The sequence below is a fragment of the Haemorhous mexicanus genome, chromosome 28 (genome assembly GCF_027477595.1).
Source record: "Haemorhous mexicanus isolate bHaeMex1 chromosome 28, bHaeMex1.pri, whole genome shotgun sequence".
Classification (NCBI taxonomy): Eukaryota; Metazoa; Chordata; class Aves; order Passeriformes; family Fringillidae; genus Haemorhous; species Haemorhous mexicanus.
Genome location: NC_082368.1, coordinates 1,403,883 through 1,414,491, shown reverse-complemented (window position 1 = coordinate 1,414,491; position 10,609 = coordinate 1,403,883). Strand labels below are relative to the sequence as shown.

At 60.9% G+C, this 10,609-nt stretch overlaps 1 protein-coding gene across 1 annotated transcript; it reads right to left on the bottom strand.

Annotated features, from left to right (window-relative positions):
* Positions 1 to 7,870: 7,870 nt before the first annotated feature.
* Positions 7,871 to 10,609, bottom strand: FZD2 (frizzled class receptor 2). Its single transcript, XM_059869419.1, has one exon. The coding sequence runs from the start codon at positions 10,053 to 10,055 to the stop codon at positions 8,382 to 8,384; it is 1,674 nt and encodes a 557-aa protein (XP_059725402.1). The 5' UTR covers positions 10,056 to 10,609; the 3' UTR covers positions 7,871 to 8,381.

The following is a 10,609-nucleotide window of genomic DNA, read 5'->3' as shown; positions in this document are numbered from 1 at the left end:
CATGCTGGGAACTGCAGTCCCCGCGCGCGTGCGGCGGAACGAGCTGGGAGGGCGGAGGGGCGGGACTAGGGGGCGGTGTCTACTGAACGACGCCTGCGCAGAGGGCAGGGGGCGTGGTGTCCGTTGGGGCGGTGGAAGGGGCGTGGCCTAATGAGCTGATTCGGTCGTTGGAGCGGGCGTGGTCTTAAGGGCGTGGTTGAAAGGGGCGAGGAGAGAGCGGGGCTGAGGCGGTGACGTATCAGGGGCGGGGCTTTGGGCGGGGTCTGCGCCCAGCACACCTCGAGGATGAGGAGTGTGGTGTGGGCTGGGGGCGTGGCTTTGGCCAGGGGGCGTGGCAGGCAAAGGGCGCGAGGGCGAGGAGAGGGGCGTGGTCCAGGGAAGGGGCGGGGCCTTTCCATAGGCGGGAAGTCTCCAGGGACGTGGGCGTAGTCTGTGGTAAGTGTGTCGTCATCTATGGGCGCGGTCGTTGAATGGGCGTGGCCAATGGGCGTGTCGCGATGTCTGTCGCCGTGCCCGCGTTCCCGGGAAGGAGCGGGGGACACCGGGCCCGGGGTCGGGGTCCCGAGCGGGACCTGCGCGGGGTCGGGGAACCGGGAAAGCCGCTGGGGCTGGGCGGGGGCGGGGGGTCCCGCCCGGAACATCCCCAGCCGTGGGTCCGGCGCTGGAGGGGGCACGTCCTGCTGGGGGTCCCCGAGGACCCACATCCCCATGGACCCCTCGGCGCCCCGGACAGCCCCGGGAAGGGAGCAGAGCCCAGCAGGGCCATGGCACCTCTGCGGTTCCTGTGTTCCTGAGGAGGATCCTGGCCCTGTGTCCCTCTCCGTGTGTCCCCGACCCCACAAGGGGGACCCTGTCCCCCTCCCGGGCCGCACTGCGTGGGACAGACCGTTCCCGTTGTGTTCCCCAGTACTGTCCCCTCCCCTCCCACCCCCTTCTCTGCTTCCGGAGCACTGCCCGCAGCAGGGGCACAGGGTGGGGGCAAGCCCGGCCTTGCACCCTCAGCTGGTCAGAAAACAGCCCCCAAATCACACTGAGCCCCCCAAAGCCACCCACGCCCGAGCCCATCCTGCTGTGTCCCCGAACAGCCCTCAGAGCAGCCCCTTTCTGCCACTGGAAAAGGTATAAAACGGAAAGGGTCAGGTTTATATCAAATGGGGAATAAAACCAAAACCCTGCGGCATAAAACCAAAACCCTGCCCCTTGATGCTCCTGGGGAGTCATGTCACTGTGAGATCCCAATGTCACTGTGAGATTCCCCCAGGAGGTGCCAGCCCTGGGGAGAGGCACAGAGAGGTGGCACCAATGCCCACTTCAGCAGCCAGGTTTTGGTGCCCAGCAGATGATGTTTAATGGGTCAGGGGTGTCTGTGTGGAACTGGGGGGCTGAGGGGGCCGTTCAACCCCCTCATCTGCCTCCCTGCAGTGGGAAAAGCTCAGGGAGCAGCTGCTGGGATCTCTGGCTCTGAGACCTGACCCAGCCACTCCCAGCTCATCACACTGATGGCAGCCAGATCCTGCAGCACCAGGATGGAGCCAGCCCTGTGGTCCTCCAAATTCCACGTAAGAAAACTCTCAGAAATGGAGGGATGATGCATCAAAGCCCCAAAAGGAGGCTTCAGGCAGGTAATGGAGGATTTTGATGAAGGAAAAGCCAGGGACCTGTGGGTGAAACTCAGGGTCTATGAGCAGGAGCCTGTGTGCACCAGGCACATCCTGGCATTATGGAGAGTCTGCCCATCCTGGCACTGGACCTGTCCCTGGATTTAATGAACCCACCCCAAAAAAGAACATTAAACAGGTTTTGAACCCCACATTCACCCCTGAAACCCAGCAGGCACAGGGTGAGGGTAGGGGCAGAGGGTGGTGCAGGCAGAGACACAGTCTGTCTGTCCGTCAATCCATCCATCATCCATCCATCCATCCATCATCCATCATCCATCATCCATCCATCCATCCATCCATCCATCATCCATCCATCCATCCATCCATCCATCCATCCATCATCCATCCATCCATCCATTCAATCCATCCCTCCATCCATCCATCATCCATCCATCCATCATCCATCCATCCATCATCCATCCATTCATCCATCATCCATCCATCATCCATCCATCCATTCAATCCATCCCTCCATCCATCCATCATCCATCATCCATCCATCCATTCAATCCATCCCTCCATCCATCCATCATCCATCCATCCATCATCCATCCATTCAATCCATCCCTCCATCCATCCATCCATCCATCCATCCATCCATCCATCCATCATCCATCCATTCAATCCATCCCTCCATCCATCCATCCATCCATCCATCCATCCATCCATCCATCCATCCATCCATCCATCCATCATCCATCCATTCAATCCATCCCTTTCCAGTGGAGGCAAAGGCAAGCCGGTCATTTGCCATGCTGGGGGGTGTTTTCTTTCCCCTTATTAATAATAATGACAACAACTAATAAAAATAAAGAATAAGGAATAAAAATTGGGACATTGAGCCAAGGGAGTAATTTGTCCAACCTGAACCAGCTGTTTTGGGGTAAAAACAATGGAAACAGGGAGTGGGATCAGACAGTGTCATGGTCCTGGCAGAGCAGGGGTTAAACCCTGATGGGGGAATTCTGGGTTTTGGGGTGTCCTCTGATGGGTGGCCCCAGGTGCCATGGGGAGGCACTCCCAATTTTCTGTTTTGGGGTTGCCATCCCCCCTTCCCCTGTCACTGGTTTCCCCTGCTCCATCTCCAGGGGGCAATCGGGGCCGGATCAGGGGGGCCGAGCTGGGCACGGCTGAGGGGGCACCCCCAAGGTCCCTGCAGTGGTGGCTCCTTCACCCACCCAGACAGGGCAGGGACAATCAATGGCCTCTAGACCGCCCTGCCCCCTGGTGTGGCTGCGCCCCCCGAGCCCCGAGAGCCTTCAGGGCGTCAGCAGGGACCGGAGTGAGCTGAGCGCAGGGACCAGAGCTGGGGCCGGGCTGGGGATCCCCTGCGTGAGGGCAGTGACCCCGCGGGCCCTGAGGGGCACCCACAGCCCGAAGGTGCGAAGGTACGTCCCCGACGTGTCCCTGGCGTGTCCCCGGCGTTTGCACACGCGTGTGGGGCGGGGGCACACGCAGAGTGCCTGTGACGGGACAGGTCGGAGTGGGTGGCACCCCATATGGGCACGGGGGTGCCTGGGGACCCTCCACTCACGCTCCACGCAGGTGGGGAGCCCCCAGCACACACTCTCTGCTCTGCCTGCACATCCCTCTCCCCCTTGCACGACCCCCTCGCCCCCCCTCCCCCCTCCCGCTCCCGCCCCATAATCGGCTCCAGCTGCACAAACATTCCCGCACCCGGAGCCGCTGCCGCCTCCGGAGCCGCCCCCGCGCCCGCCCGGACCCTCCCCTGAACCCCCTCTGGGCCCCCCGGCCAGCCCCTCCCCCGGAGCCCCCTGGGCCCCCCGGCCGGACCCTTCCCCGGCCAGGGCAGCTGCAGAACCGCGGGGCCAAGGGGCAGCCGCGGGCAGAGCCCTGCAGGACAGGGTAGGGAGGGGTTCTGGGGGGCTGGGGGAGACTGTGTCCATCCATCCATGTCCATCCATCCATCCATCCATCCCATCTGTGTCCACCCATCCTGAGCCTACTCATTCCATCCATGTCCATCTGCTCCATGTCCACCCACCTCACATCCACCCATTCCACACATATGCATCCAATTCACTTCCATCCATCTGATATCCATCCATCCATCCATCCATCCATCCATCCATCCATCCCTTGTCCATTCACCCAACACTCTCTGGACGGGCCCTGGATGTTGGTGGGATCCCATCTCACCCATCCCAGCTTCTCCAGGAGGTGCACCAGAATGGAGATGGGAGCCCATGCCCACTCACCCTGTGTCCACCAACCCCAGGTTCTCCAGGAGTTCCCCAGGTTGGAGACTGGGTCCACCCAGCTGCGTCCATCCATCCCTACCCTGCAGGAGAGGTGCTGGGATGGAGGCAGGGCCCCCCATTCCTGTACCCAGGGGAGGGGTGGGCACTGTGACTGGCACAGCTCATCACACCCACTGACCCCAAGCTCTCCAAGACAATGCTGGGATGTGGAGGCGGCCCCACATTCCCCACTCCCCACCCTTCAGGTGTGTCCCCGTACAGAGCCGGGATCCCACACGGCTCGGGGACAGTGACGGGGATGGATCCCCCACGTACCGCGCACAGCTGGCCGGGATGGGCACAGGATCGGGCTCTTGCTCTGGCAGACCCTCCTCGCCCGGCCCCCCAGAGGTGCCGGTCCCGTCCCGAGGTCCCTCCCGGCAGTTCCCCGGCGGCTCCGTCTCCTTTAAGAGCGGCGCGGCCGGAGCCCAATTCAGCCGCCCGTCCCCGCTGGCGCCTGGCCAGGGCTCGGCCTCGGCCGCGGCCAGATCCCAGCGCCCACCCGGCGGGGACAGCCGGCCCGGGAGGGCCGGGGACACCGGGGCCCCGCTGCCACCATTGGGTGCTGGGCCCTCGGGTCACTGCTGGCTCTGTCCCCGTGGCGGTGAAGGCACACGGAGCCAGAAGGTGGGGACAGCCAGAGATGTCCCCACAAAGTCTGAGGACCTGTCATACCAAGTGATCATGGAGACACGTGAAGTGTAGCAAAGAGATGTCCCTTGTCACATCCGTGTGCCCTGTCACCACCCTCTGCCACCTCCGTGTCACTGCTGGAGACCGGGACAAGGAAGGCGGTGGCAGGGGAGAGGACAGGGGAGATGGATCCCACTGCTCTGAGGGAATTGAGACCCGGGGCTGAAAAAGGGACAGCCTGGGGACTGGGGAACCTGGGGGCCATGGGGATAGGGGACAGAACAGCCCCAAGAGACAGGACAGCCCCAATGCGGGACAGGGGAGAGGAGAGCCTGTGGCCAGGACAGCCCATGGTCCAGGGGACAGGACAGCCAGCAGCAGGGGACAGCAGTGACCACGGCCTGGGTCCCAGGAGTACTGAGACAACCAGTGCTGGGGACACCACATGACCCAGGGTCCTTGTCCCAGTTCCTCCCTCCTCTCCCTTGCCTGCAGTGCTTCCACCGCCAGGGCCGTCCCTGTGCTGGGACGGTCCAGTGCTGTCACCCATGACTGAGCTGAGCCCTGTCCCCATGCCCAGGAGCACGAGCCCAGCGAGCACTGGTGGCACTGGTGGCACTGCTGTGATGAGTTGCGGGTGCTCGGGGACCAGCCCGGGTTTGTCGTTAATTGACTCCCGCGGCGGTGGCAGCTGTGAAAACAGAGCGGGGCTCATTAGGGGACATCAAAGGACCCCCGCACGGCCGGGAAGGGAGCACGGCCCGACCCGCTGGCGTTTGCTCCCTCTTCACTCGGCTTAAAAGGGGAAGAGGAGGATGGGAGTCACCGGCCTGGGTACAGCCCTCAGCAAGGAGGTCCCTGTCCCTTGTCCCCATCCCTGGGATTAGTGGCACCTGGGGGCACCTCTTTGGGTGACATCCCCAAGGTTACTTGGACATGGGGTGACCCATCTGTGGGGTTAGCTGGATTTGGGGTGATCTCTCTTCAGAGATCAATCACCTGCTCCCGGGGTGACCCATCCTTAGGGTCACCCATCCCCAGGGTGACCTGTACCCAGGCTGAGTTGTCCCTTGGGTGACCCATTCTCACAGAGCTCCCACTTTGGGATGACCTGTCCCTGGTACTTCCCAGGGTGCCCCATCCCTGGGGTGACAGAGCAGGGGACAGAGGGGACACATGCTGACTGCTGCTTGCAGACACCCTCCAGCTCCTCCTGCCCAGGCTGCAAACAGCCCTGAGAGCCAAAAACTTCCAAAACCCCCCAAAAATTACTTGGAAAGGGCACAGACCTGGCCCAGTTCCTCCTATTCCCACTCTATCACAGGAGTCTATGGGGCCAGGGAGGGGGGCCAGGGACCCCTAGTGGGTTCCAGAACCCGCTGATCCCTCAGCACCACTGGAGCACAGGAGCAGCCCCAGCAATCCCAGATCCCAGCTCTGTTTTCCAAAGCCAGGACATGAAGCCTTTTTAAAAAAATCTCCTCTCGGAGCTCCTGCATTCCTGGGTGGAGAGTTTACATTCTCCCTTCCCCTGTGATCTGCGCTTCGCCTCCGGAAAACAAAGCACCCTTGGGGGGAGCAGCTTTTTGGGGAGCAGGACTCTCCAGCTAGGGACAGGACCCCGAGGGCAGCACCCCAAAGCCAAAGCACCCAGAGCCAGGGCTGGAAACAGCCCGGGACCCCCTTGGCAAAGGGGGACCACCTGAGTGGCACCCTCGGGGTGGGCATGGAGGAGTAAGGGGGTCCCCTGATGTCTCAGCCGAGGCTCAGCCTGCCCATGCCACCACCAGAACAGACTTCAGGAATTGCCCTGCCCGAATTCCCACTTCCAGAGGCTCCCAAGGCAGGGGCTGGGGTTACAGGGGATGCTGGGGAGTCCTGGGGGGTGCCAAGGGGGGGCTGGGGGAGGTGCCGACCAGCCCAGCCCGACCCCCAAACTGCTTCTCCAAACCGCAGAGGAGGTGGAAAAGAAGCCCTGGATAAGTTTCTCCCCCTCTTCTCTCCCCCTTCCAAGTCATCGCTGGAAAATTAAACCGGATCCAAAGAGTTTTTCCTTTCCAAAATGTGCTGGAGAGGCGCTGCCTTAACCCCTTCAGCTCTCGCCTCACCCTCACCGCGGGACTGGGATTTTTAAGGGGGTTTGGGGATTTTCCCGGCCTTAGCTGGGGGAAGGGGAATGGTGCAATGCCCCGGCAATCCCTCTTTGTGCTCCAGGGATCCCCAAATCCCCTGGAACGAGGGAGACCAGAAGGGCTGAGGGTCCCCGGGGCTGGTTTTGGGGCACCCCTGGGGCCAGCACTTCATGGCCAGGTCTCCCTCTCCATTTTGTGAAGAGTATTTTTTTTTGTTCCAATTAAACCCAGCTGATTAAATCCATCCTTTCAGCCCCCCTCCCTGCCCTGAGTTGTCCCCCTCCAGCTGAAACTCCCCTACATCCCCCCTCCAGCATCCCTCAAATCCCGACAGATTGAACCGGAGTCGGGGCTGGGGCCCATCCCAGCCAAACCCCTAATCCCAGAGAAAATGTGAGCTATTTCCTCCCGGGGTGGGGGGGTGGGGGGGACGACACAGGAGACGTTCCCCCCCCCACCCCCCCTGCACATTGACAATTCCTCATTTTTAGGGTTAAAAATCTCTTTTTTCCCCTTTCAAAGTGCTTTGTTCCAGCTGGAGGGAGGCACTGGCTCATGCCCACGGGGCAGTGGAAGTGGGGAGCCCGGCAGAATCCATGGGAACCCCCATAATTTAATTATTGGGGTTTTTTCTGGGGGAAAAAAAAAAGCCCTCGGGAATAATCTGGCATTTTTTGACTCGTTTGTATTTGTGAAGGATTGTTCAAAAAGGGATTTGGGAGGAAAAATCATCAGCCAAGTAGGGGGGCCCAGGGAAAGCCCCCGGGGGTGGCAGCCCCAGCCCAGGGTCTCGTGGGAGCAAAGGGGTGGGGAAGAAAAAATCCACTTTCTTGGGGAGTTTCGAAAGGAGAGTGAGAAAAATGGGCTTGGTTTTGGGTTTTTTTGCCTTTTTTCACCCTTTTTTCCAGGGGCCAGCAGAGCAGGGCAGGAGGGAGCCGGGATGGAGCGGGAAGGGGGGAGCAGAGGGCCGAGGGTCCTCTCCCAGGCTTGGCAGTGTTTTTCCCCTTTTTCTCCTCTTTTTTTCTCCCTTTTCCCACCTCTTTCTCTCTTTCTCTAATCCTTTTTCTCTCCTCGTTTTTTTAAATCTCCTTTTTCTCTTTTCCCCTCCTTTTTTATCTTTTTCTCTCCTTCTCCTGTTTTTTCTCCCTTTCGTTTTTTTCTCCTTTTTCTCATTTTTCTTCCCTTTTCTCCTTTTTTCTGCCCTTTTCTGTTTTTCTCCTTTCTCCTGTTTTCCTCCTCTCTCTCCCACTTTTTTCCTCCCTTTCCTCCTTTTTCTCTCATTTTCCCCTTTTTTCCTTGCTTTTCTCCTTTTTTCACCCCTTGCTGCTCATTTTTCCCCCGTCTCCTCCTTTTTTCCTTCCTTTCCTTTTTTCTTTCCCCTTTTTTTCCTCCCTTTTCCACTGTTTTTTCCCCTTTTTGTCCTTTTTCCTCCCCTCTTCTCCCTTCCTTTTTCTCCTATTTCTCCCTCCCTCTCCTCCAATTTTCTCCTTCTCTTTTTTCACATTTTTAAATAGAAATATATACTTAAATTTACAAATGCTATTTACAGGTTTAATTACAAAAAAAAAAAATCAAAGAGAAAGAGAGACCCCTTAGACGTTAATAAATCTAAAAATAAAAAATATATAATAACTCCTCCCCCCCCAACCCCCCAAAAAAAATATTTCAGGCCGAAGAGCGGCGGGGCCAGGGGGTCACACCGTGGTCTCGCCCTGCTTGCTGTTGGTGAGCCGAGTGTAGAACTTCCTCCAGGAGTGCAGGGTTTTGCCCGACCATATCCAGAACCCGGAGGTGATGCCCACGATCAGAGTCATGAGATACTTGATCATGTAGACGGTGAAGTCGGGGGTCATGCGGGGGGTGAAGTGCAGCGGGCAGGGGATGGCCAAGCTCTTGCAGTTCTGGCTGATCCAGCTGCGCTCCCAGTGCTCGCGGAAGGCCTGCTCATAGAAGTAGCAGGCGATGACGATGGTGGCCGGGACGGTGTAGAGCACGCTGAAGACCCCGATGCGAACCATGAGCCGCTCCAGCTTCTCCGTCTTGGTGCCGCCGTGCTTCATGATGGTGCGGATGCGGAACAGGGAGACGAAGCCGGCCAGGAGGAAGGAGGTGCCGATGAAGAGGTAGACGAAGAGCGGGGCCAGCACGAAGCCTCGCAGAGGGTCAATGTTGTTGAGGCCCACGAAGCAGACGCCGCTCAGCAGGTCCCCATCGATCTGCCCCATGGCCAGGATGGTGATGGTCTTGACCGCTGGCACTGCCCAGGCGGCCAAGTGGAAGTACTGAGAGTTGGCCTCGATGGCCTCGTGGCCCCACTTCATGCCAGCAGCTAGGAACCAGGTGAGGGAGAGGATGACCCACCAGATGGAGCTGGCCATGCTGAAGAAGTAGAGCATCATGAAGAGGATGGTGCAGCCCTCCTTCTTGGTGCCCTGCACCACGGTGCGGTAGCCGTCCTCCTGGAAGCGCTCGTTGCAGACCACCCTCTCCTCCAGCACAAAGCCGGCGATGTAGGCCACCGACACCATGGTGTAGCAGCCCGAGAGGAAGATGATGGGTCGCTCGGGGTAGCGGAAGCGCTGCATGTCCACTAGGTAGGTGGTGACGGTGAAGAAGGTGGAGGCGCAGCACAGGACGGACCAGATGAGGATCCAGATGCGGGCAAAGCGGATCTCATCCTCATTGAAGAACATGTGGCCGTCAGGCCGGGTGGGCTCGCAGGGCGCCGCGCAGTCCTTCTCCCCCAGGAACTTGTAGTTGAGGTAGCTGGGCACCTTCAGCGCCCGCGGGCAGTGGAAGGGGTGGTCAAGGGTGGCGTAGCGAGGGGCGCCAGGGGTGCCCTGGCCGGCCAGCGGCGTGGCACTGGTCAGCAGCGCCGGGGAGCTGCCGTCCTCCGAGTGGTTCTGCCCCACACAGATCTGCTCAGCGCCGTGCCGGGGGAAGTTCTCACAACGCAACCGCTCCGGCCACTGGAACCCAAATTTGTTCATGAGGGCCTCGCAGCCCTGGCGCGCCCGCTCGCAGATGGAGCGGCACGGCGGGATGGCCTGCTCCAGTACCGTGCACACCGGCGCGTACATGGAGCACAGGAAGAACTTCAACTCCAGCGAGCACTGCACCTTCACCAGTGGGTAGAACTGGTGGACCTCCAGCCCCGCGTCCTCCTGGTTGGTGTGACCCAGCAGGTTGGGCATGATGGTCTGGTTGTAGGCGATGTCGGTGCAGAGCGGGATGGAGATGGGCTGGCAGAAGCCGTGGTCAGGGATGGAGATGCCCTTCTCGCCGTGCAGCTGGGCCCGGCTTGGCGCTGGCACGCTCAGCCCTGCCAGCAGCCAGGCCAGGGCGGGCAGCACGCCGGGGGGGCCCATGGTGCCCCGAGCCGTGCAGCCCGATTTACCGTGCCCGGAGCCCAGCCGGACGGCCAATCCTCCCGTCCGGGGCTGCCGTGCCCGGTACTGCCTGGACGACTCCCGGTGACTGGACACACTCTGGTCCCGCCTGGATGACTCCGGGTGGCCTGATCTGCCGTGCCCGATGCTGACTCGACGGCTCCCAGGGATCAGCTCCGCCGCGGCCGGTGCTGGCTGGACGATCCCCGGTGACTGGATACTCTCAGCTCCCGCCTGGACGGCTCCCGGCGCCCGGATCCCCCGTACCCGGCGCAGCCCGGACGGCTCCCGCTGCCAGATGTCCGCCCACCCCGTGCCCGGCGGGACGGCTCCCGGTGTCTCGATTTACTGTGCGTGGCGGGACGGCTCCCGGTGCTCGGACGTGGCGCTCCCGGTGCTCCGCGGCGCTGCTCCCGCTGCCCGAACTTGGTGCTCTTGCTGCTCCCAGAGCCGCGGGCGGGCGGTGGTGCCGGGAGAGTGGCGGGAGGCGGGTCCCGGGGGGTGCGGAGGGGGTGCGGAAGGGGGTGCGGGGG

Bases quoted from the DNA above. Each gene is read 5' to 3' on its own strand.
- FZD2 (XM_059869419.1), bottom strand. From the start codon at position 10,055: ATGGGCCCCCCCGGCGTGCTGCCCGCCCTGGCCTGGCTGCTGGCAGGG.